The sequence below is a fragment of the Eptatretus burgeri genome, chromosome 4 (assembly GCF_056783735.1).
Source record: "Eptatretus burgeri isolate ZD-2024b chromosome 4, Ebu_testis_v1, whole genome shotgun sequence".
Lineage (NCBI taxonomy): Eukaryota > Metazoa > Chordata > Myxini > Myxiniformes > Myxinidae > Eptatretus > Eptatretus burgeri.
The window spans coordinates 38,788,355-38,815,854 of NC_140964.1; the positions used below are offsets into that span (position 1 = coordinate 38,788,355).

Here is a 27,500-nt window from a genome sequence, read left to right on the forward strand (position 1 = left end):
AGAGCACCCAGCCGAGCGCATCCCACCACGCCACGTCATGCCTGATCGAGGAGCACTCATCAGGCCAAATCAATTTGTTCAAATATCATGCCACATATTGTTTTTGGCTCCACCTCTCGATCACTTTAAGAATTAAAAAAAGAAACTCTTATTCCGATCTTTACCAAATTGAATCGCTTCTTCCTTGTCAAATACCCAACCTGTCCGCCAAGTTTTGTCTGAATCTGTCCACAACTTTTTGATATGTCGTGCTGTACGGTGGCTGTAGAAAGTCTACACCCCTTTCAATATCTTCATCTTTCGTTGCCTTGTAGCCTCGAATTTAATTCCAGTAAATCAGACTTTTTTCCAACTTTATTTACATTTCATAACTCTCAACTTCTGAGTGAAAAACAAATTTTACAAATTTCAGAAAATTAATTAAAAATACAAAACCATAACATATTGTTTGGACAAGTGTCCACCCCCCCCCCCCCGGAGTTAATACTAGGTGGAAGCACCTTTGACTGCAATTACAACTGTGAGTGTGTTGCGATAGATCTCCATCAACTTTGCACACCTTGAATGGGAAATATTTTCCGATTCTTCTGCACAAAACTCTTCAAGCTCAGTCAAGTCGTGTAGGAAGCGTTGATGGACAGCAATGTTGAGATCATGCCATATATGTTTGATTGGATTTAGGTTGGAGCTCTGACTGGGCTACTCAAGGACATTCATCTTTTTGTTCCTTAGCCACTCCAGTGTAACTTTGGCTGTGTGCTTCGGGTCCTTGTCATCCTGAAAGGTGAACTTCCATCGCAATATCAGCTTTCTTGCAGTGGGCGGCAGGTTTTTCTCTTGGATTTTTCTGTAATTTGCTCCATCCATTTTCCCTTTTGTCCTGCCAAGTGCCGCAGTCAATGCTGATGAGAAACATCCCCATAACATGATGTTGCCCCCACCATGCTTCACAGTAGGGATGGTGTTCTTTTGGTGATGTGCTGTGCTCGGTTTGCGCCAAACCTCATGTTTTGCAAAATCCGCCAAAAAGTTCCATCTTTGTTTTGTCAAATCACGAAATCTTTTGCTGCATCGCTTCAGAATCTCTGGAGTGTTTTTTTTGCATACCTCAAACGGGACTCAAGGTGGACTTTTTTGAGGAATGGCTTCCTTCTTGCCACCCCATCGTATAGGCAAGACTTGTGGCGTGCTTGGGATATTGTCACATGCACAGTGACCAGTCTTTGCCATAAAGGCCTGCAGCTTTTTCAAAGTTACCATTGGCCTCTTGGTGGCTTCTCTGATCAGTCTCCTCCTTTGCCCCCCCCCCTCCCCAAAAATGTTGGGTTTCTGGTAACATGCTGCTCAATAAATGGGGTAAGGTAGGTTGGAATTTTTTTTGAGTGGGTGGGAGTTTTAAAATTTTATTATTATTATTATTTGCACGTATTTAAATGGAAGCAGTACAGCATTTCAGATTCTACATCTTTCCAACCAGTCTGTGTATGTTGATAGTTGAAAATATATCGAATCATGAACTTTAACATGTCCATTGTGGGACACCAAATTTGGGGTAAAACAGTATTGTGCAGACAGGAGGATTAAATAATACCAATTTAGTATATCTCTGTAAGGTTTCCTTTAAACAAGGTTTCTCAGCAGTGATCAAGACAGCATATCACTAACATGGCTCAACAGGACGTGAGAAGGAAATGAAGAATGCTAATGTCCCATTGATCATCCCTGAAAATCTTGTATAGTCAGATATTAGACCCTTTCTCGTTGATAAAAAAATCCTAGATTATACCCTTTGGGGGCAACCATGAAGTATATACTCTTAAAAATAAGAAACTTTAACCTGCCCCCCACCCCCAACTAATGAATGCACTTTAAAGTTAACCCTGCATAATCCGGCAACATAGCAATTGTTACTACCCCCCCCCCCAGATACCTCCTCTCTCCCCCCAACCTCTTCCCCTTTCTCCCCTTCCACACACTCCCCCTTCCCTTTTGCCCCCTCCCTTCCTCTTTCCCCTCCTCTCTTCCCATTCCCCTTCTTCCCTGTATTCTTGTCAGTGAAGTGACAGGTGGTATTTGCTGCTATAAAATAGAACGTGTAAACTGTTTGCAGGGTATAAACAGGCCCCTACCCCCAATAAAGTACAGTACCATCTATTAAAGGCACACACCAAACTGACATCATGATAAGGTTTTTGCAGTTTTACTTACTTTGTAACAAAACGAGCTTAAAATAATTTTCAAGAAGTTCATTTCTGTATTTTAAAACATTCATTTAAACCTCGTTTTCGATTTTCGACCTGTGCTCACAATAAGCTTCATCTTCTTCACAACATACCTTTTTATTATTTTTTTTTTTGGTGGTAGCCGTTTTTCACCAGACATAAGTGTGACAAATGCAGACCTCATGGGTCTGACATCTTGTGTATCGTGGTGACCGTGTCAGCACTTTAAGTGAACAAAACCAACACCAAATGTCTGCACGGCAGTCATGACTTCTGTCAAATTGGGAATGTCTATCCAGGGTCCATTTAACAATTTTGAACAAGACACCATCGATGTGTCCCAGTTGGGTTGTGCAATGTTTTTAAAATGTGGATAAAGCTTTGTGACCCCTTAACTGAAATAAACAACCTCTAATTTTCTCTGTTGAGACCACAGCGGTCAACAATGGCACAGAGTAATGCCATGCACAGCGGACATAAAATGGTTGCTCGGAAGTTGACCCTCACAAAAAAACAAAATTGGGTTGGCAGGAATTATTGGGGTAGGTTGGATTATTGGAATGGAAACTCAATATTTTTTTTTTTTTGAGGCCTTACTTAGTCATCCATTCTGGATGGATGGCCTGATCTAGGCAGGGGCTTAGTGGTACCATATGCCTTCCACTTCTTAATGATTGTCTTGACTGTGCTCCAAGGGATAGTCAAGGCCTTTGAAATATGAGGTCCGTCTAAAAAGTAACGGGACTGACTTCACAGAAATTTTATTCCAAAAAATATATTGAAATCACAGCTTGTCCCCTTCAAAATAGTTTCCCTCCAGTCTCACACACTTGTCCATCCTCTTCTTCCACGCTTCGATGCACCCCCGGAAGGCTTCTTCTGGAATCCTCTGGAGCTCCGTCGTCATGGCCATTTTGATGGCCTCCACATCATGAAACCGGGTCCCCTTGATCACCCCCTTGAGCTTGGGGAATATGAAAAAATCACAACGGGCCAAGTCTGGCGAATACGGTGGTTGCTCCAGAGTTGGCACGTTCCTCTCCGCCAGAAACTGTCGGATGCTCAGGGCACTGTGAGCAGAGGCGTTGTCATGGTAGAGTACCTCGGCGTTGTTCTCCCACAGATACCTTCTCTTGTCCCAAACTGAACTTATGAGGCACCGGAGGATCTCCTTGTACACGTATTGATTCACTGTTTGACCCTGTGGTAGAAACTCGAAGTGGACAATACCCTTGATGTCAAAAAACGTGGTGAGCATCACCTTGACCTTCGACTTTGACATCCTTGCTTTCTTTGGTCTTGGGGATGCCGGACTTTTCCACTGACTACTCTGCCGTTTGGTCTCGGGATCATATTCGAATATCCACGATTCATCGTCCTTGAGGCGCTCGATGATGTCTTGACAGACATTGACTCTTTGCTGTTTCTGGTCCTCAGACAACAACTTGGGGACCATCTTTGCGCACAGCTTGCGCATTTTGAGATTTTCAGTGATGATGCTCCAGACAGTGTCCTTGTTGATGGAAAGTTCCTCAGCAATCATCCGCACCGTGAGTCGACGATCTGCGCGCACCATCTGCTTCACACGCTCGATGTTGTCCACCGTTCTGCTCGTTGAAGGTCTTCCGAACCGTGGATCATCTTGAACCTCCTCCCGTCCCTCTTTAAACCTCTTGTGCCATTCAAATGCACGTGTATGTAAAATCGTTTCTTCCCTGTAGATTTGCTGCAGTATTGCGAAGGATTCGGAAGGTGTTTAGCCAAGCTTGGCAAGAAACTTCAGATTGGCTCTCTGCTCACGACTCGTAGCATGACGACTCAGACTAGACAACGTGTAAATCACGACCTGTAAAAAAATCGCACAATAAGTGCAGTCAACCATCACCAATCATATATATTGCTGGAATGTTCCAAAAGACTGTGATGCAACCCGTTCATTCAAGTTGTGTAAGTGGAGCACACAGCTCAGTCACGTTACTTTTTAGACGGACCTTGTATTTCTCTACCTCTCTCCTGATCCGTGCCCCTCTACAACTTCATCCCGGAAGTCTTTTGAAAGGTCCTTGGTGCTCATGGTTAAGTCTTTGCTGTGAAATGCATTACCCAGCAGAGGAAATCTGCAGGAACAGCTGATTTTGTTATGAAATTATAAGGGCACTCGGTGGAGCGGACACCTCCGCCAGTTAATACCTGACCACAAGAACATATCTGGCCCATTACCTTTTTGAAATATCTTGCCAAATATCTTTTTTGACCCCATCTGTCAATGGTAAAGAATAACTTGAAAAATTCTAGTAGCCAGATCTGAATTTGGATCTTCACCAAAATCTAACCTATCCGTCCTTGTCACACACCCAACATGTCCATCAAGTTTCATCCGAATCCGTCAACAACTTTTTTAGACATCGTGCTATATATTGGTTTAGCCTATCTCTCCATGGGGAAGAATCGCTTTAAAAAAAAAATTCCAGTAGTCTAATCCGGATCCGGAACTTCACCAAAATCTAATCAGTTCATCTTTGTGACACATCCAACCTGTCCACAAAATTTCATCCAGATCTGTCTTCAACTTTTTGAGATGTCCTGCACATAAACAAACAAATGAAATTTCTCGTTGAGCAAGTAATTACCAGAATAACTTTGCCATATCTCCATGATCTCTGAAAAAACAAAAACCTGGAAATCAATTTGGTTCTTATAAGTCGATAGTGCGACTGTTTAATGAGTTATAGCACTTAGTTTGGTCATGATCATAACTTGGAAGTCAATCGGACTTAAAATGGCGTTTTTATCGCAATTTGAAATATTTGACCCGACCCCCCCCCCTGACATTCGAACCCCGACCGCTAAGAAGGGTGTTGGTGTGACACCCCAATGGTATGACATCCATATGGTTGGATGCAGTATTGGAAGATGTAAATTTTGGATTTGGTTTGAAGTCGATACGACCATTTTAGCGGACGTTATTGCGAAAATATGAATTTCGGTTTTTCGGTGACCTTGACCTTGACCTTTGACCTAGATTCACCAAAAACGACAAGTGTCTAAGTTGGAGCATGGCCGACGTCTGTACCCAGTTTGGTCATGATCGCTGAAATGGTGTGGCTGCTACAGGGTAAAGAAACACACAAACAGACAGACAGACACACACAATGACACACACAACCGACCAACATAATTGCCAAAATCTGAAAGATTCTGGCAATTAACAAGAAGAAGACGTTGTGCCGAGCACGATACTTCCAAAATCCATAAAACAAATTTGACCTCAAAAATAATTTTTGGTTGAATTCAGTGACCAAATAAGCGAATCCGATGAAAATTGACTTTTATAAATTCGGCCTATGTTGACCTTTTGGCCCATGTGGACCTCAAAAATAATTGGTGGTTGAATTCAGTGACCTGAAATACAAATCTTCTTCAAATTTCAAGTCAATTGGTTGAAAATTGAGGAATTTAGAAAGACCACCTTAGTTGTTGACCTTTTTGCCCTATGTGGATCTCAAAAATAATTAGTGGTTAAATTCAGTGACATGAAATATAATTCCTCTTCAAATTTCAAGTCGATCAGATGAAAATTGAGGATTTTAGAAACACCACCTTAGTTGTTGACCTTTGGCCTATGTTGATCTTTTTGACCTTAAAAACAACAGGCTTCTTCCTTCTGACAAACTCTACCATTTGGTGAAGTTTCATGAAGATCAGTTTAAATTTGTGACCTGTAGGCGATGCAGTCAGACAGTCAGACAAACAATAACAAAATCGATGAACCAATATAGTTGAAAAATCTTTGATTTTGCAAGTAATAAGAAGACAGAAAGGGATGAAAACATATCCTCGTTCACCTTCGGTGGTGGAGGTCACAAAGGTGTTCAATATCATTGGAATCTCTCAAGATGAAGCTGAGTTTATGGGCCTCTCACTTCACCATCAACGAGAGTTCAGTGGTCTCTCTCTTCTTCTGTCTCATTTCTGGACTTGCACCCTCGACCTCTCCATGCTTTGCCCCCCCCATCTCCCCTCCCTCCCCTCCCCCGCCAGGTATCTGCTGGATGCATGCGGTCCACCAGCAATTGCCTCAATCCAGAATCACTGCTCACCTCCGCTCATTTATTCCTCTGTTTCCCCCTACCTGTCCGTGGAACTTCCATATACTCTTTTCAATCTCATTTTTCCCTCCAGGTCTTCAAGACAGCTGTTCACCACCTTCTCAAGTTATCCCCCATCCAAAATAATGATCTTTTCTATAGCCATTAAACCACCCAACACCCTTCCCAAAAAATTGCTTACGTAATCCATATTGTCCATCCTTTGCCTTCTCCTTTACCCCTCATCGTTACCGGCATCCCTTGTATGTCCATCTCCATCTCCTTTGTCCCTCCACCCTGCTGTTGGTGTTTTCCCTTTCTCCTGTTGTTCCCTTTGATTTGTTGCCCTGATTTTGTTCTGTCGTCACTCTTCCATGAGCTGAGACCATGTTAAAAAAAAAAATATATATATATATTTTTGATTTAATTAAAAAAAAACTTTTCATCGGGATGAGTAGGAAGTTAAATATATGGCATCGGTGTGTATTCCCCTTTAGTTTGTATTCACATTCAGACTTGTCCATCCATCCATCGGGACCACACTCTGTGCAGAGCGTTGGTGCTGCCTAAACAGTCTCCTTGGCAATTGGGCACAATCCTGGCCGGGTCGCCACTCCGACACAGGATACCAGCAAGATGGCACTCATTTTGCCGACCTCAGAAGGATGACAGGCAGAGTCAACCCCCCTGGTATTAATTCAAAAGTCAAGTGGGATTTGAACTCAGGATCCTAAGATCCCAAAACCACCACCCCAACCATTAAGCCAACAACAGGCATATATTCAGACTTGTAGTGTTCATAGATCTAGTACCCCTCGTCCAAAACAGACACAGACACACACATTATTGCCAAGGAATGTCCCATCATTATCAGACGTGAGATCTTAGCAAAACTTTCAGTCTGTCCAGTTTTAGTCGCGCAATCGAGATTACATCCACATCAATCTTCTCTCACATTCCCTACTTGCACAATCTTTGCAGGCTTTTCTCTCTTCAGTCTTACATTTCCAAAATACCACTGTTCACTTTAAAATGATTATCCTGACAACTTTTTCAGACTGCATAGACCACCATGTACAGCCTCTTCTTTTGGCCATCCATGGAAGATTTACCAAGAAGAAAGAAAAGGACTTGCAAAATCCCCACAATGTACATCCTTCAATTTCAAGCATTAACTTGACAGCTCCGACTGGGACAAACAAAATGATAATCCCACAGTTTCAGTTTCTATTGTGTACAGCCTTTTTGGCTACTGGTTGCATCATTGGTTAGGAGGAGCAACAAAGTACGATAGTTTGAAATGATGTGACACCCTTTTGAACTTTTTTATTTGTTTTTTTTGACATTTCCTCTTGACGGTGGCATGATGGACACGTGAGACGCGTCTGTTCTTGAACTCCAGTGCGTACTCGACACTTACAGATGTTGCAGCCATTCTGGACTTCACTCGCTCGCTGCAACCTTACAAACCCTTGTCGACATCTCAGCTGATGTACCGCTTCAAGAAGAAAGATATTGTTTCTTGTCATCGTAGCATCACTGAATTCAGTGTGAACCAAAAGTGAGGAACTCGTCTGAGGGGGACCACCGGAGATCCAAAGTCTGACTTGGATGTGCTGTTTTTATCAATTTGTGCGTCGTTGTGAATGAAGATCAGGGTGGGATCATCCAATTCAGCATCACTTCTTCGAAGTGCCTTTATGCAAGCCAGACACTATGACGGCGATTCATGTCCACTGGGGATTCTGTGACACAGATAACCAGCAATACATAATTTGGTTAATTGGAGCCTACTAAAGTGTGTAAAAATGAATTTGCACAATTTTTTTTGTGTGTGTGTGTGTGTGTGTGTGTGTGTGTGTGTGTGTGTGTGTGTGTGTGTGTGTGTGTGTGTGTGTGTGTGTGTGTGTGTGTGTGTGTGTGTGTGTGTGTGTGTGTGTGTGTGTGTGTGTGTGTGTGTGTGTGTGTGTGTGTGTGTGTGTGTGTGTGTGTGTGTGTGTGTGTGTGAGATTTTATGCTAAAATCACATTTAAAGTGGTGTGTGTGATGCATAAAAACCAGTGCAAACGACCTCCTGTCTTTATTTTACATCATACACCAAAAGGGAAAATGTGGACGGGTCTCCCTTTGCCCTTCCCTGCAGAGACCCATGATTGCAGGTATCGGGTCTAATGTTGCCCTGCTTGCTTGATCGCACTCCCCAGTCCCATATAAGTGTACCTGCATGATCTCACTGTTTTACTTTTAGATCTAAGCTTAGTGTAAGGTCGAAGCATAATAATATCAATAAAACTGTATAGATGTAGACCGTATGTCTACATACCTTTCCTGGTTCTTTGAGCACCTGAAGAATGATAAATCAGGTCTTTTGGACTATCGATGAGAATAATGAGCGGAGGACCATGACGTTATCGCCATGCTAAATCAGGTATTTTGGACTGTCGTTTTGAATTTTTAACGGCTAGCTTTTTGACTAGTCGGGACAATGGACGGGGCAAAGTACAGGAGAATTCTTGATTTTTAAAAAAAAGCTCTTTTAATCAGCCATGAATCTGAAACTGGGCAGGAGATTCACATTCCAGTAGAACAATGATCCAAAGCATAAGGACAAAGCCATACTGGGGTGGCTGAATAAGAAGAAAACAAATGTTGAGCAGTCCAGTCAAAGTTCTGATTTTATGGCGAGACTTCAAGATTTCAGTCCATCGAGGATCCCCATCAAACTTGGTAGAACTAGAGCAATTTTCACATGAAGAATGGGCAAAGATTTCACCATCTCACTGTGCAAAGCTGGTAGAGGCCTACCCCGACCCACAAAGACTCGTAGCAGTCATTGCTACAAAAGGTGCTTCCACCAAGTACTGAACAAAGGGGCTGACTACTTTTACAACCAGTGAATTTTGATTTGTACTTGGTTTTTTTCAGCTATTCCTAACATGTAACCTTCAACTATAACAGTGTTTAGTTTAATCTCTTGAGTTTGAATGAAAAATTGTTTCTCCGTAACTCGTAATTCATCTAAATGTGGCATTATTGTTTGGTGGTGAATACATTTGCACATCACTGTATATCTTGAGAGATGGCTCTGATCTCATGTCTGACATTGAGGGCCTCCATCCATTGTTGGGAAAGTAGAAGCAGCATGTCCAAGGTGGAGTGACCTGGTCTGAAATCAAATTGATCTGAAATGAGGTTGTTGGAGAGAAGGAGGTTTTCATATCAACTGTGATGATGGATTCCATGACCTCGCTGATGATTGGAAGTAAGCTCATAAGTCTGTAGTTAAGGGGATCAGTTTTTGCACCTTTTTTTATGTAATGCAGTGATGGTGGATTTCCAAGGAGATGGAGGATGACTTCGGGCAAATTATGTGGTGAGAAGGGCAAAGATAGGAAGTGCAAGAGCTGCAGAGCAGATTTGTAGGACAAGCTGATGTGTCTCGTCCAGTTGTACATTCAGACTCGAGGATTGAAAGAACCTTCTCTACCTTCTCCGACAGAGTTATATCAACTGCCATGAGAAGAAAAGAAAAGTAAAATGAAGTTTCAGCCGTGAGACCTTATTTAAAGCCAGAGGTGTGTGTGTGTGTGTGTGTGTGTGTGTGTGTGTGTGTGTGTGTGTGTGTGTGTGTGTGTGTGTGTGTGTGTGTGTGTGTGTGTGTGTGTGTGTGTGTGTGTGTGTGTATATATGTGTGTGTATTTCATGGCATTATTGTTACAAAAAGTAGATATTATTGATATCAAAATATTTGTTTGTTTTGCTTTGGATTGTACCATCTATCAGATGGACAGGAATCCAGAACTTCTGAAAAGCCTCGTGTTGGTTTAACGGTTAAGGTGGCTGGCTTAAGATCTTCGGGTCTTGAGTTTGAGCCCCTTTTTTTCATTGAAATAACACCAGGTGGGTTGACTCAGCCTGTCAATCTTCGGAGATTGGCAAAATGAGTACCAGCTTACTGGTAACGGGCACTGCATCAACGGCACAGCGATGCTCCCAGAAATGATGCAACCAGCAGCCACAGGCTCCAGACCATCCATCCATTGGGACCATAGTCTGTGCAGAGCATTGGTGCTGCTTCAGCAGTCTCCTTGGCTGGTGGGTACAATCCTGGACGGGTCACCACTCCGACACAAGATACCAGCAAGCTCGTACTCATTTTTCCGACCTCAGAAGGATGACAGGCAGAGTCAACGCCACCTGGTATTAATTCAACAGCGGAGTGGGATTTGAACTCGGGATCCAAGGATCCCAAGCCCACCACCCTACCCATGAAGCCAACATCAGGCATGGCTCCATACGAAACAACATCTTCGAAAAATGACATTTTGATTCAAGTCAGAAGCTCAAAGGAATTTGTTTTTTAAATGTTTTTTAAAGTTGTGCTCTTTGTTCATTGCATCCTCCATGGTATGCCAGGATTGAGGAGAGAGATGACGTCTTGATCATTTGGCTGCGTATCATCATTTGTCTTATTAACTTTAAAAGTACAATAGTTTGAAAGGATGACAGGGAATGGGTATGTAGTGCTCTAAAGGCTGTTTTTGATGAAGCATGTTTCTAGTGGGAATTTGTTTGGTGCTTGGAGGAACAACTGTGTCGTTTCTTACTCGAAAACTTGCTGTCTTGGACACGAAGCTTTTGTTTGGCTAGGTGTCTCAAAAAGGCAAGGTGAGTGGGCTACCTGTACGTAAGAGCTTTCCTGTGTATTTGAATTAAAGTTGAGTCCTGATTGTTTTTTTTTTTTAATGTAAATATTATTGATATCAAAATAGCAACCGATTGATAAGATTTATTGTTTTTAAGACGCAAAATGCATTTGCTTTTGTGTTTTATTTAGTTTTTATTTTATATATTTATTTACTTTATTTGCTTTACTTTTATGCAGCATTTGGTGAACGAGAAGCCACCATGGCTACAGTGGCAGAGCCGAGCGTGGTGTCCGGTGGGGCCCATAAAGCCAGCATCCGTTTCACAGTGAACAACGTGGAGCACGTCGGTGAGCCCGAGCGTGCGTGTTGTGCAATCCTGAACACCATCGTGTTATTTGGGCCACGCTCAGCACTTTGAATTCTATCTCGCTCTTTTAACTTGCTCGAGAACGTGACTGTGTGAATAATGGAGCTGAACTGCGCAACAAAGTTTAAAAAAAAATTTCTTTCTGAGATTCGGTTGTTTTCTTGAAGAACAAAAATGTTTCATTGCATATTTGATGCGTTTGCTTTCTATGAATTTAAATTGAGGTTGCTGCGTAGAACAACGAGTGTCGCCGTTGGGACCGCTGCATTAAGCTCTCCTTCCCGTTTCTTCTTCACTCCCAAGACGACCGACCTTTAAAACGAGCACCCTTGTGATGAAACGGATTTAAATTTTTTTTTCCTTGAAGTAAATCAATTTTTGGCTTTCCGACAGTACCATTTGTATCCTGAGACAGCAGGAACTGCTACATTAAATCTGGAGGTCCTTCTTCACCTTCACATGATGGACGGACGCTTCTCCTTTTAGTAAGAGTAATACCCATTCCCTCCGCTGTCAAAAAATGGTGTCGATTCTCGTTCCCGCCAGCAGGGGGAGTGGGGGGGGGATAGGTCTGGGGAGAATAACTTTGTGCCCTTCACCTGACCCTGGATGCCCCGATCATGTTTCCAAGATTTAGTCACCCAGCCATTTTTGATTCTACAATGATGATCAGACGACATACGCATGTGCAGGGAATTGCTTTGTTTTGGGATGATGTTTAGTTACCAGTGATCTGCTTTTGTGCTAATTATTATTCTCTCAAGGTGAGGACACATTTTGTGTCAATTTGTGCTCGAGTTTTCAAACACATTTTGTTTAAGACTTCAATTCCTGCTTAACTGTGTGCTTAGCTACAACACATGTTCTTCTATTGAGTCCTTCTTCCATGTCATCTGGCATGATGACCATCCATCCATCCATCCATCCATTGGGACCATACTCTGTGCAGAGCATTGCTGCTGCCTAAGCAGTCTCTTTGGCTATTGGGCACAACCCAGGATGGGTCGCCACTCCGACGCAGGATACCAGCAAACTGGCACTCATTTTGCCGACCTCGGAAGGATTACAGGCAGAGTCAACCCCACCTGGTATGAATTCAACCACCGAGAGGGATTTGAACTCAGGATCCGAGGATCCCAAGCCCACCACCCTAACCATTAAACCAACACCTGGCATGGCAAAATGACCGTTTTCACAAACGTATACTTTCAACTGGACGGAACTGAACAAAAGTTTTCTGTAAATTTGGATGGTGTAAGCATAATTGTACTTTCCATTGTTAATTATGCTTCTTCTTATTCCTACGTATGGCAGCTTGGCTGCCTGGTCGCTATCATTTTGTTGGGATGAGACTATGCCACTGATGCAGTGCTCCTCTACCAGTATCCTGGTACTCATTTCGCCGACCTCTGAAGGATGACGGGCTGAGTCAACCCCACCCGGTGTTGATTCAGTGGCCAACGCGGCTCAAACTCAGGACCCTGAGATCCCAAGCCAGCCAGCCACCCTTACTGCTAAGCCAACACCGGGCTGTTAATTATGCCGATTACATTTGATGATTATGCGTGAAGCAGTGAGAGAGAGAGAACATAGGAGACCAGAAGGATGGACATTGTTGTATTGTTTATGTTGGAATTGCCCCCAAACATGTCATAAAGCCACTTTATGCAAGAGGCTACAGGAAGGGTTTGATAAAGTTAAAGAAAAATAGAGGAAACTAGAACGGCACTCAGTGGAGCGCATACCTCCGCCAGGTTGAGCAGTTTACATTTTGCATCCCACTGATCGGCCGGATCTGGATCCGGACATGAACCAAAATCGAATTGACTTGTTCGTGTCACTGAACCAAGTCGCCCACCTAGTTTTGTCATAACTCGTCCACAACTTTTTTGAGATATCATGCGATGTATCGTTTTTGGCCCCATCTCTCAATGTTGAAGAATCACTTCAACAATTAAAAATATAAACTCTTATTTCGATCTGGATTCGGATCTTCACCAAAATCGAATCGATTCGTCCTTGTCACACTCCCAACCTCATTTCGTGTCTCGTGTAGTGTGTAGTGAAACACCAACCTCATTTTGTGTCGTGTTGATTGAATCAGCAGACGTGGTTAGTTAGTTCCAGATGTAAACTTTTTTTTTTACCCTCAGAAGCATGGTCTACAGAGCAGATGAATTTGGTGGGTGGCTTAGAGAGACTTTTTACAAGAGAAGCAAAACACCAGGGTTGGGGAGCTGAATGTTGTCAACATGAGAAGCTGGTTTATCTGAGCAAACGCGTGCAGAAGCCAGCTCTAAAATGGAATGGAGTTGGAAACGAGAACACTGGAGATGAGTAGAGGTATGTGGTTCAGCAATCTGAGTTTGTCGAAGAATGTGAAGATGGGGGTTAATTGATTGAAGACACAAGTGTACTGATTTATGGTTTAAGTAAACGTCGCTGATGTTGCAGAACTGCTTGGCGTCGGAAGGAGTGCAGCTCTGTGCTTCATAAGGAGCCACAGAGTTGTTGTTTTTCAATACTGAAGGTAGAAGCTCTTCGATATACGAGGGGTGAACGCTGTAATTGGGCTCCCAACCGGTGAAACGAATCGAGGAGCCAACACTACAACACATTGGCCTCAGATGTGCCCTCCAAATTCTCGATCTAGGGGCAGCTTCCGGTGGCAAACAGGTAAAGAATGGAATTCAAAATTGTCCATGAGCTGAAGGATTGGCCTCCCTAAACACTACGTTAGGCCTCGGTCCTCTGTTTGGCATCATGCCGGCCATTTCATTGACTGCATTGGTACCCTTTGGAAAAGGAAGATGGCTCCAGTAAGCAGCCTCACTTGCAGGCCGAGGCTAGGAGCGCACTACGAACCACAAAAACCCACTAAACTGACGACCCACATCAGAGAATGAAAATGATGAGCCAATGAAGGTCCCTCGAGAGTGGGTGTTGTTGCACCAAGTGAAGGTATTTTTTTTTTTTTTGGACGGTTAGCAAAAGCTAACCGACTACCTATCAATTTATTCGCTGATCTGAACTTTTATCTCCAACAGAATTCATTGGATCGTAGAGATGTTGCCAGTTGTGCTGCGGTCGTACAAAGTTGTGAATCCTGTTTGTTTGTTTTTTTCTTACTTGTACCTGCCAGTTGAAGGTCCAAACCCACGCACTTCGCTGCTGGATTACCTACGTGAAACTGCAGGTTTGCGAGGAACCAAAGTGATGTGTCGGGAAGGTGGTTGTGGATGCTGCACTGTTGCCTTGATGAGGCCCGACCCTCTTCAGCCTCAGCAAATGCTCACCGAGTCAGTTAACTCTGTGAGTGACGCTGATTAGTGGCCACCAAAGTACAGCTGATGCACATTATTTGCTCTCTGTTTCCATGAGTGTTTGGGGTGGTGAGGTGGGTGGATGGTGAGTGGGGAGGAGGGGGGGTGCTGCATAGATGCAGCATTGTCGTCTGTCCTTGCGGTTGTCTTGAAGATCACAAGGCCTCACCCTGTGGTTGAGATAAGAAGAGCCTTGAGTTGCAGGTACATTTGTGGTTTGGTAGTTTTTCTGCACCTGGTTTAATTTCTGGCTTGAGTTACCTTCTCACCCCATGGGAAAGTAATCCTCTATTTTTTTACATGACTGTACAGTATTTCACCATAAAAGTAAATGTAATTCGTATCGGTGGTAGATCCCTAGTTTGTTATGACTTTCTTTGAGTGGAATAAATCAATCTATAGGGGTTGGCGGTGTGGCAGTGGTGGGGAATGGGGGGTGGAAGGGAGGGGAGGGTGGTGGTCAGTGACATTGGCATTATGGACCAAACGTCCTTTTGCCATTTCCGATGAAAGAATTGTGTTTTTTCTTTTTATCATTTCCGGTGGTTTTTGTTTTGGAATATTCGCTGAAACCTTGTGTCCCATCCCCACGAATCCCACCCACCCCAACCTTACCCCCTCCATATTAATTTTCTTTATTAACACTCCTAATTGCCGCAGATTAAAAAAATGAAACCACCACCAACACCTCGTCATTCCAGAATCTGTAGGCTTCTTGTACCAGGTGTTAAGTATCCTTCCAAAGGGGCAGGGTGTTCACACGACTACATTAAGCGAATGGTGAGACATAACGAAGTTTTTGACACTCGTGACTATTGTGGAAATCTATGTCGGAGTTTCAGGTTGTAAGTTAATGATAGGATAAAGTAGTGTCGGTGGGAATTGTGTCTGGATGTGGTGGAACAGTGTTCTGTGGTTGCATGAAATGTGGCAGAGACTGAATTTGATCGTGATTTGCAGGCAGTAACTAAAACTCATGACGACGATGAGAACAGGCAAAGGAGGCTTGCTTTGAATACTTGGGTTAAATAGGCATGGCACAAGTTAACAGAGCACAAAGTTGAGCCTGCAATGCACCACCTTGTAGCTCTGCCCACGGAAGGAGAATAAGGTGAAAGGCACCATGAACATGTGACTGCTCCAAATGCGCAGGGGGTGAATGCAAAGTTTCACTCATTAGAAATGTAACTTTGTTCCAGCTCTTTGCCAAAAACGATATCTTTGAGTTGCAGAAACTTTTTCAGGCCCATTACATGGAGGCACACTCCCACCAAGCAAGGATGAGCGAGAGCGGGTCTCATCTTGTGCTTCTTGCAGTCAAGTGATGCCCTTTCCCCTTTTTGGAGGATAAATGATACCTGGCGCACAATACCTGCACCGTCCCAGACGAAGACCACTTGGTGTTGAAGCATAAAATCTGAGCCTAGCCGACTGGGACGGCTATAATAGTTGGTGGTGCATTCGTTTTCAAATAGGGATAATCACAACTACAACTATTTATGATTATTATTTTTTATTTTTTGCAATCCCAATTTCCATAGAACTTTCAATAAGCTTTGTTCAGAAATTATTTCCTCCTTTTAGGTGATTTTTTTTTTTATTTTCACAGTGTCTTCTGCCTCTGTGTTCGCTGGACAATCGTCATGTCATTACAATCGAAGGCCTGGGAGGTCAGAGGCAAGGATTCCACATTTTGCAGAAACGCATGGTGCACTACAACGCATTGCAGTGTGGATACTGCACACCGGGTTTCATCATGCAGATGTACAGGTTTGATTTGCCACTTTTGCTTCCTCGGTGATTCTTGTGCGTATCGTTCCAGGTGATTTTTTTTTTTTTAACCAGAATTTGTGGTGTAATCGTTCGTGTGTTCGCTCTGAGTCTGGGAGGTCGGTGGTTCAAACCCTGACTGAGTCATACCAAAGATTGAATTAAAAAAAAAAAGTACTTGCTGCTTCCTTGCTTTACATAAAGCATTTAAAAGGATAAGAGCTTGGACAATCCCCATAGTTTTTGTATACATGTGGAGGAGGAAATTCCTCTTTCGGAAATACCCCACGGAGTGCGGTGAGAAAGGTGGCGCTGTTGTTGTGGTGCCACTGTTACCCAGAGTGCCATGGGAAGTAGCGGCACTTCCCTCAAGCTTAGTCGCTGTGTTTGTCTCGTCTAACAGTCGTGCATGCATCCGTACACTGTTGGTTGTTATCTCTATTTATGGGTTTTAAGGAGGTGGAACGGAGTCTTCCCAGGACTCAAAAAGTATCCACTTCGGTAAGGGATCATGGTTCATGGACCAAGCTGTTCAACATTTGGTGTTCCAAGAGTTTTGCTCCGAGGGCTCTTCAAGATCGTCACTGAACCCGAGACGATCTCCAATTGTATTTTGTTTTTGGTAATATTCCCGGGGATGGTATTTAAAATGTCAGCGAGGTTCTTCTTTATCATTCCTGTTGCTTTAATTATCACTGGTGAAACTTTGACGCTCTTCAGCTTCCAAGATATCTCGATCTCATTTTTTGAGGTCCTGGTATTTGATTATTTTCTTGATTTCTGCATTATTTAAGCCAAAATCATTGGGTATTGATATCTCGATCTGCTGCAATGCTGTCTCTCTTCCTTTTTGTTCCTGAGGATGATGTCCGGTCACAATGCTTTGTTTTCTTTGTTCACACTCGATGGGATCATCAGTTCGTACGTGAGCATGACGTTCTCATTTTCAATTATTTGCCCTTGATTCATGTTTCTGTGAGTTTTCTGGAACTGGGATGTTCAGATTCTGTCATATACGTGAATGGATCTTGTCTTGCAGAACCTGCACTTTTCAATCTGGCTCGGTCCCGCCATCTTTTTTAATCCATTGACTGATGTTGTGTCCTTGATCTTGGGCATTTATGATGATTCGTTCGCCGTCCCAGTTGAGCTGACTTAGCTCTCCCAATGAGCCTTCTTTGTCTATCCCCAATTTGTCCAATGATTTTTTTTTGTATTTTCTTGCTCTTTTGTTGTTCTCCCAGTTGTTGGTGTATATTTGTTCATATTTCTTTTTCTATTTTTCTTTTTGTCTTTTTTTTTTTTTGCAATCGTTGAGGTTGTATTTGTTGCCGTTTCATTTTCAACACATGTTCTATCCAAACCTGTTTTTGGAAGAAAAAAAAATTGCGACCTTTTTCAGGTTTGGTGTGTTCACGTAGGTTTACAAATTGAATCCGATAGTCTGTTGGGCATTTCACATACTCAGCTAGTCTTGGATAATGACTCGTTTTCTAACTGCTGTAATGCTGTTTCAAGGTCAATTTTTACGTTTGCTTTTGTTGGCCTACCTTCTACAAATGTGCACTTGATGCTCTTATTTTAATTCAAATTCCATTTGAATTTCCTCGGAGAACCCTTTTACTAGTTTTAGTTGTTTTGTCAATTTTTCATCATTTGGTGCAAAGACCTTTAAATTATCCATGGACAGGAGATGTCACCTTTCCTATTTCTTTGGATTTTCTTCTCTTGGTTGTTGGTGTGTATCCATGTCCTTATTAGTTGATGAGGTTACTCAGTGGGTCCAGAGCCAGCCAAATTGAGAAAGGGAGGGTGGAGGGGAAGACTGTCTCCCTGGAAGATCCCACGCCCGTATCTTCACATCTCATATTTTGATATTTCCTTTTGAGCGCTGTATTATCAATGTGGTATTCCAGAGCTCCATTACTTTCTCAATCAGCTTAATTATTTGGGGATTGATTTTGTATATTTCATGCATTGTATATCATCCATGAATGTGCGACTGTTGAAAGCTTTCTTATCATCTCTCGAGTCGAGACTGTGAACAATTTGGTTCTTCGCGTTTTGAAATTTTCAAACGCGTCCTTGTTCAGTAGTAGGTGGTCAATTGTTCCATAACAACCTCTCTTGCATCCCTTTTGTTCTGCCTCTAAACCTCCTTGTTGTGTTAGGTGATGGTACATCATTTCGGTGATTATTCCTGGCAGAAGTTTGTATGTTATTGGCTGGTATTTGTGAAGAAGTTGATTTTCTTCTGATTTTTGGGATGAGAAAGGTGTTCCCTTCTACAAGCCACTCATCCACTGCCTTTTGCTTTTGGATCAGCTTGTTGAATGTCCTGGCATGGTGATTGTGGAGAGCATCAAGCTGTGTGGTTTTTTTTTGTTGTTGTTTGCAGCTCTACAATGAGCCTTACATTCTGTACAAAATAACAAAAAGTGAGAGAATGAACAATGTGTGTTGGGTAAATGAAAAGGCTTGGGATGGCAGAGCAGATAAATGCATGACATGTAAGGTAGAACACAAATATATTAAACCAGAATAATTATGATAGTTTTGGTAATTTTCAGACTATATGACCTGCATTGGTGCTTCTCAAGTGCTGATTTTGTTCAAAGTGCACCTATCTTGGGTTATGACTGCATGTATCCCTAATGTTGCTTGTCACCCGGCCCGGAAGTGCAGCATACATTGAGCAAATGTTTATTCGCTCGCCTGTTCGAAGAACAGAGAGCTATAGCGATACCCCCGGCGTGAGCGTCGGCGTGAGCGTCGGCGTGAGCGTCGGCGTGAGCGTGAAAATGTTAAAGTTTTTGAGGCAAGTTATTTTTTTCTTTTCTAATGTTTTTATCTACCACACTTTTTTATACACTATATATATATATCGGGGCATATTATGTGATACCGGTCGTCCGTCCGTCTGTCTCTCTGTCTGTCCATCCATTCCTGTCCGCACTCTAACTCCCAAAGTTTTCAACTTTCACGTTTCATATTTGGTACATAGGTACAGACTGTGGAGACGGTGTGTCGCGACATACGTTCGTCATCTAAAGTGGTTTCCATGGCAACCAGGATGCTGTTTTCCATGTAGTAGCACAATTCTGTACATACCTTCTTGTCCGGGCATATATTGTGCTCACTTGAGCTCTTGTTACTGATTACAATATACAAATACATATATTGCTTTAAAATTATTTGGATCAGACTTCATTGCAATGCTTTATAAAAAAATATATTAATTATTAGATGAGTCTTTTAAAAACGATAAATGTATAAACGGGCGAGCATTGGGTGTCTCTGACACCAACTCTGGTTTTCCTTTTGCTTTCAGTTTACTTGCTGGAAAGGCATCTCCGAGTTTGCAAGAAGCTGAGGACCTGTTTGATGGAAACCTGTGTCGTTGTACAGGTGCTCCCATTGGTTGGATGTTTCCTGCTTACGTTCACCCCAAATGGATTTTCAGCTTCAGAGCCACATTATCATGAGACACTCTTGGAGATTTCACCTTTGCATTATCTTGGACCAATCTCGATGGTTTTTTTTTCTTTTTTTTGTCAATCGTTCATTGAAATTAACCGTCACTTTATCTTCTTCTCTCGGACACATAGTGTTGTGTATTTTCAAGTTGGTGGTTTAATTACTTTTCATAGTTGATCAAGATTCCTTGTTGTGTTGTTGAATTTCTTCAAATATTTAAAGTCTGCTCAACATTGATTTTTATTTTTTTTATGTCATTATTTAAAAAAAAAAAAAAAATTCAGTTTCTAAAGTAATATTTTGATGAAATTAAGTTTATTTGTGGCATGTCCCTTTCAAAATACCCCCTCCCATGCAGCTTCCTATTATTCCCTAGGTACCTTTGTTTCCCTCGTCATTAGATTTGAAGCCCTGTATGTTGTGTTCTTACAGCACTACTTCCTTTTTCATGCTTCTAATTAACCTTCGCTCCAACCTCATTGCATTGTCTGTCTTTATTGAGAAAAACTGGCGTTCAAAATAGATACCCGTTCTGCAGCGAGTGTGGACTCATTACTGGTAACCCCTTTGTGTCTGCACCGACCACATCTTCTGCACCACCACTTATCCACCTTCCCCAATTCCTCATCAACCCATCCCATGCTAGAAATCGTCCATTTAAGCACCCCCCCTTCCCCTCCCCCGCTGCTCGGCCCTCCCAGCTCTCAGGAAAAAAAAATGCTCAGCTGTCCTATTTTCTACCACCTTTTGAAAAGTATGGACCACCAATCAAATATCACTGACCTCTCCATCCAGGTTACTGCTGCAGCTCTGGACATTGTAGGTTTATCAAAAATGTTCCTCTCTTAGAATGTTTCTGAATCCTCTGTCGATCTCCCTTGCTATTCCCTCTTCCATCTCAACAGGCTCCTTCCCCGTTCTTGTAGTGGTGGTGTTACTGCCTATGTCAATAATTGCATTCCTCACTGTTCACTGTTTGCACTAACCTTCCCTCTGGAATACCTCTGGTTTTCCACAACCACCGAATGTTTTCCTGTGTGGTGTACAGTCCATGCACTGATGATCACTCCTCCAAGCATCTCATTTTACAAAAACATGGATCAATTCAACCTTCCATCCCAACTCTGTATCTCATCTTTGGCAACTTCAATTGTCACCATGCCAAATGACTGTAATTGAGCTCTGCCACAACCACTCGTGGCATCGCAGCTAAGGTTTCGGCCTTTGATGAGCCAATCTGAATATTTCCCAACCTCTCCATGTACCTCTTCTGCCTCTCTTGGCTTGGCTCCTATGATCATGTTCTTGTCAAACCTCCTATCTTTCTGGCTATTGTAAGACAGCAACCTCAATTCCACAGAATGTGAATGTTTGCACAGGTCAACTGGTGGTTACTGCAATCTGCCCTCTTGAAAAGGATTGGACCACCATCTCTTCAGTATCTCGTCGTGATTCTGTTTGGTAATGCTTTTGGACCAAATCAATGTACCCTATCGATATTCTCAGCATTGTTGCACTGAATCCTGTGTTGAGACTGTTTCGGTGAAACGGCTTGCTTTCTCAACGTGGAACATGAACCCAACTGAGGTATACTTTAGCTCACTGCATCAGGCTAAGGCTCTTAAGGCTCCAAAGTCCCTCTCTGCTGGCTAATCCCCTCAATCTCTCTGTCTCTGTCTCTGTCTGTCTATTTTTTAGTCTGTCTCTGTCTGTCTTTTTTAGTCTGTCTCTGTCTCTCTCTCTCTCTGTCTGTCTCTGTCTCTCTGTCTCTCTGTCTCTGTCTCTGTCTCTGTCTCTCTCTCTCTCTCTCACTCACACAGCTCTCGACTGTTTTTCATTCCTGAGAAGGTTGGGAAATTTCAATCCAACATCGACAATGGGCCAGATGACAACTGTGTCCAAGTTCTAATTATTCCTGCTCTGCTGCTCTTTCTTTCTTCTTTGTCTGCTTTCTTCAGCTTGAACTCATTTGGCCACTTCCCATCTTCCTGTAATTACACCAAGTTCACACTCATTCAAAAAAATAAATCTCAGAACAGATCCAATCAAGTAGAGGCCACTAAGTATTCCATCCCAGTTACTCAACTATGGACATGCTGCTATTTCTCTTGGCAATGGTTGAAATTTTAATCTCAATCAATCATCATCAGTTCTTCAATAATTCCGTCTCTAAAAATTCCTTCTCTTAACTCGCCATCATTCCACCCCTCCCCTAACGTTTTAAAATGTATCTCTGATTTGAAAATCTCAAGAACCCCAATTTGCAATGGCTGTTCATTTTCCATCAATCTTTATTTTTATCCATTTTCAGTGTGAAACCTTTCCCTGTCTGTTCCCTCCTCCTACTTGTCCATATCATACCTACCCTATCCCTTACCAGCATCCCACTGCATGTCCCCTCCCACTACTCTCTCCTACCCCCATTTCATCACTACCTTCCCCCACCTCTTGAAAACCTCCCTTCCCCACCTCCCCCTCCAAGCTTATTCCTTCCCAAACCTCCTTTCTTTTGTCAATTCACTCCACCTCCTCAAATCTACCTCCTCCTAACTCCTGCCCTGTAATACCACCTCCTTACCTCTCCCATCTAACCCCTCATCCTGCCTCCTCTCTTAGCACCTCTCCACTGTCCTCTGCTATACGAACAGCTCCTCCTCTGGTGTCCCAAACTGTGTGGTTTTAAAACATCTGTGGGCTCTGTTCCAACTGAACAGATATCTCTCTCTCTCAAAAGGTACACTCCTCAACATCGCCCTCTTGCTCTTTCTTTTGTCTCATTACCCCATCCCCTCAAATCTCGTTCCTCCCCCTGTCCGCTCCCATTTTTACCATACCACTACCCAGTCTCATCCTTCCCCTCCCACACCCTCTTCCTCCTCCCCCATGGCCATGCCTTCTCTCTTCATCTCCCCTCCCTCTTAAAGCCTCCCTCTCACCCCTAACTTTCAAATCGGCCACCTTTTTCCTCCTCAAAAGCAAACTTCAATCTCTTTCCCCCTCACCTTTTTCCAAAGCTCTCCCTTCACCCTTCTCCCTTAAATCTCCCCCACTCACTCCCCCTTTTCCTCGTTGTCCCACCTCACACCCTCAAAACTCCCACCTTCCCCTGCCCTTACTCTTCAAATTCATTCCTCCACCTCCTTCAATCCCCTCCTTCCCTCTGCCCCCTCTCATATTACTCCCCACTATGTCTCATCCCATCACCACCTTAGCCTTTTGTCCTCCTTCCCATCATCCTGCCCTCTCTCCTTGCTCTTCTGCAATCTCCTATGCCTGTCAACAACTCTTCCTACCACATACATATTGTCAACAGCTCTTCCTACCTCCCCCGCTCCTCGCTCTTCTTCCACTCTCCCTCACCTCCTCTTTCTTGTACCCACCACCTCCTTCCCTCACTCTTCCTTAACAGTATGGACCTCAAACATCTGGGGCCTTCTCTCCAACCTGACAGATCTTTCTGTACAGATTGCCACTGACAAACCAGACATTATCTGCTTAACAGAAACTTTCCTCCAAGACACATCTGACTCCTTCGCATCTCTCTCTGGTTACTCTCTCCTCTGGTTTGACAGACTTGAGCCTTGTCCTGGCAGCAGAGTTGCTCTCTTCATCAAAACCTCTATTCCTCACACACCGTGCACTGCTCTCTCTCCCCCACACCCACAGGAATACCTCTGGCTACGGCTTCTCCTCCACTCCCACCTAATGTTTGTGTGTTGTAGCGTCCACCAAACAGTGATGACTCAAATTACACCTCGCTCGCCAAAAATATGGACCAACTTCTATCCAGTCATCCCAACTCTGTCTTCCTCATATGTGGTGATTTAAATCATCTTCATGCCAGTTGGCTGGGTGTGGGTACCTCTCTCACCTGCCATGGCACTTCAGCAAAGGACTTCTGTAACTCTTTGGGACTGACTCAATCTGTCAACTTCCTGACCCGGATCTCAGCCAAGAGTCCTCCATCTCTTCTGGATATGATTTTGACCAATTTCCATGAAAATATCTGCTCTTCTTCCTTTGCTCCAATTGGTTCATCTTACCAAATGCTTGTCAAAGTCGACATCATTCTGGCTGTTATTGGAGAATCACCTCAGCGTCATTGTGAAACTCCATGTATGCATCTAAATCTGGTGTCCCAAACCCATCACTTTCTGTACCCACCTTACCCAGTCGGACCCTGCTGTTCCTCGACTCTGTCCTTTTCTCCTGACAAGGTGGAGAGCTTGCTGTCAAACCTCGACTCTGATTCTGCAACCAGTCAAAACGGCATCAGCCCACGTGTTCAAAAACCTGCTCTTGCTCACCCTCTCCCTGTTCTATTCACCCTCTCATTTGCTCAAGGTCATCGGCCATCTGCTTGGAAGTCAGCAAACATTACTGCCCTGTATAAAAAAGGTGCAAAAAATGATCCCTGCAACTTCAGACCAATCAGCCTTCTCCCAATTATCAGCAAGGTTATGGAATCCATCATCGCATCTGACATTAAATCCTTCCTCTTCTCCAATGGCTTGATTTCCAACCATCAATTTGAATTCAGACCAGGTCACTCTACCCTAGACATGCTACTTCTGCTTTCCCAACAATGGATGAAGGTCCTCAATGCCAGACGTTAGATCGCAGCCATCTTCCGAGACATATCATGAGATTTCCATACAGTCTGGCATTCCACCCTGCTCACCAAACTCTCTTCCTATGGTATCCAAGCCAATCCCCACTCATGGATCATGGACTTCCTCTCCTGTCGCAGCCAATACGTGGCTCTTAATGGAATTCTCTCATCCCCTCTTCCTGTGCACGCTGGAGTTCCTCAAGGTAGTGTTCTTGGCCCTGTTCTTTTTCTGGTTTTCATCAATGATCTCTCTGACTCTCTGGAAAATCCTTTTTATCTCGTTGCTGATGACTCCACCCTCTGTCATACCATCTTTCATCCCTCTGATTGACGAGCAGCAGCCTCTCCACTCTCTGCCAACCTGGATAAAATCACAAGCTGGTCAAACACTTGGAACATGTCTTTCAAGCCTGACAAATCTCACACTCACTATGCCTCTCCGAAAGGACCGTTTTGACCCTCCCCCGATCCATTTTCTCAACAATCCTCTTGAAGTCCTTTCTTTCAAGCTTCTGGGTCTCACGATCTGCAATGATCTTTCCTGGGAAAGCCATATTTCCAAGCTGGCCTCCAAAGCCAGTCACCGATTGGGCATCCTACGTCGTGCAAAGTCCTTCCTTGGCACACCTGTGATCCTGACCACGTACAAAGCTTTCATCTGCAGCTTGATGGAGTATTGCTTTCCCCCTGGGCTGGTGTTCCTGGCCTCACACATAGCTTGGCTTCACACTGTGGAAACCGAGACATTTAGGATCATTGGTATCTCCCACAATGAAGCTGCGTCTTTGGGTCTCTCACTCTCTCACCGCAGGCAGCTCGGTTGTGTCTTTCTTTTTAAATATCCCTTCTCTCTGTCAGCCCTGAAACCTTTCCCATCTTCTGCAGGTTGTGCATATTCTTCCAGTAACTCCTCCTGGTTAAATTTTTCCAAATCCAGGCTTTTCACCTCCATCCACTCTCTTGTTTTCCTTTGTTCTCCCATTTGTCAAACTGCCTTCTGGAAACTTCAATTTCATTCCTCCCTTCAGAGCTTCAAGCAATTGAGTGCAGCACCATCTTATGTTGTCCCCCAACCCCACCCTGCAACTTTTTCTCAACCATTAACCCTACTGAACTCAACCCTCTTATTTACAGGTAATTGTGTTTCCTCTCCTCTTTCTCCCTTTTTCCCGTTCGTTATTTCCCTTTCTCGTAGTCTCTAATTATGGTCCGACTGCTCCCACTGTCAGTATGTTGCCATTGTACCCTCTGTCTCATCGTTCTTCCATTTTCTGATATTTATCCCCACAATTTTTGGAAAAAAAACTGGGGGGGATATTGTAATTCTGTCTCTGTCTGTCTGTTTGTCTGTCTGTCTGTCTGTCTCTGTGTCTGCGTCCATCCATCATCTTATCTATATCCTTCCACCTAAACAGTTGGGCAGAAATTCACCAATCTTGGTCGTTCTGATCACCACATGGCATGAATGTGCAAGAGCAATGTCATTTTGGCCCTGCCTCCTGGGGTGAGGTCAAAAGGTCGTGCCGAAAAATGCAATTACGGGAACATTTTGCAATGAAACTTTGTGTGTGCAATCAACGTTGAGGGATGTGAGAAATATGTTGACAGAGCAACGGGTTGACTGGTTGATAAAGGGGAACAGATGGAAGAACATATGCGCAGATGAGTAGTTGAGTGATTTGCATGTTCCCCTCCCTGCCTCGGCCTGCGTCAGATTGATGGTGTTGTCTCTCTTCTGGGCAGGTTATCGTCCCATCCTTGATGCAGTCAAATCTTTTGCTGAAGGACAGCCGGGGGTTGTTGACATCGAGGTAATTTGTTGACGTCGTGCATGCTGCACGCTTCAATTTGATCGCACAATGTGGATGCGACATGTCCACCATGGAATGCACATTTATTTTTCAGCACTTCACTGTGGTTCGTCTTACAATCAGCAAGTGTCGTAGTGGCTATGAGAGTAGTTGCTTGTATCTTCAAAAATATTTTTGGGATTGCAGTAAAGATCAAGTTTTGGTGAGGAAGGGACGCTTGACCTGTGAAAAGTATTCTTTGTAAATGTTTGGGTTAAAATGGTCTCATTACCACATCGTCCGCGTATGTACTATATTGATACCCCTACATCCGTTGTCGATATTTGTACACTGAAGATTATTTTTCTTATTCATTTAACTCTGGCACAAAATTCACGACTTCAGGGGCACAACTCGTTTGGCGTTGAAGGGACACGTACACATTTTTAAAGGGCTCCGACCGAGGACACTTGCCGGAGCACCAAGATGAAGATGGGGAAAAAATTGCTCGGGCACTGCGGCCAGATTAAAAATGCAAGGAAAAATACAAATAATTATGAATTTTCACCAGAAATGAGTATTTATCAGCACTGAACTGAATGTGTATGTAAAATTAAGGCCTAAGTCACATTTGCTCTATGGCGAGGATACGGCGGCCGTACCCCCCCCCCCGCCCCCCTTTGAATCGACAGAAACGTGCGGCGGCCGCAGAGTTTCTGAGGTGGCCTCAGGGTGGCCCGACGCCGTATGGCTATATTTTACAGGCCGTAGGGGTCGCCGTGGAATTATAGCGCGGAGTTATAATTTTTTTCATTTCTACGTTGGCTGTAGCAATTCGACAAGCCGAAACATAAGAACTGGTAAAAAAAGAAAAAAAAAATAACCCACTCGTTACCGTCCGTCTGGCCGCACGTTCGCCTTAGGGCCCCCCTGCGGTCCCCCTGCGGGCACCTTGCGTCTGCCTTGAAAATTCTATGGCCGCCGCAGGGACGCCCGAAGGTCACCGTGCGACATCAAATCAAACACCGTACGGCACCACCACGTTTTCGGTCTCCACAATTTATAAATACGCCGTGCGGATCCCCGAAAAAAAACCCAAAAAAAAACAAAAAACGTGTGACTGCTACATTGTGTGACCGTGGAAATACTGCGGCCGCCGTAGAATTGCTAGTGGCCGTAGATTTGGTAGACCCGACGGCCGC

At 43.6% G+C, this 27,500-nt stretch overlaps 1 protein-coding gene across 2 annotated transcripts in view; it reads left to right on the forward strand.

The window, feature by feature from the left end:
- LOC147027842 (uncharacterized) overlaps positions 1–27,500 on the forward strand; it is a 219,053-nt gene that overhangs the window by 914 nt on the left and 190,639 nt on the right. Inside the window, exons 2-6 of one of the 2 annotated variants that reach the window (XM_085877510.1) lie at positions 11,196–11,306; positions 14,469–14,638; positions 16,259–16,419; positions 19,751–19,827; positions 26,252–26,319. In XM_085877510.1, the coding sequence (XP_085733636.1) occupies positions 11,219–11,306; positions 14,469–14,638; positions 16,259–16,419; positions 19,751–19,827; positions 26,252–26,319 (564 nt within the window). In that variant the 5' untranslated portion in view covers positions 11,196–11,218. Of the gene's footprint in view, positions 1–11,195; positions 11,307–14,468; positions 14,639–16,258; positions 16,420–19,750; positions 19,828–21,688; positions 26,320–27,500 lie in introns of those variants that run through there. The other variant, XM_085877511.1, reaches the window with a different exon arrangement.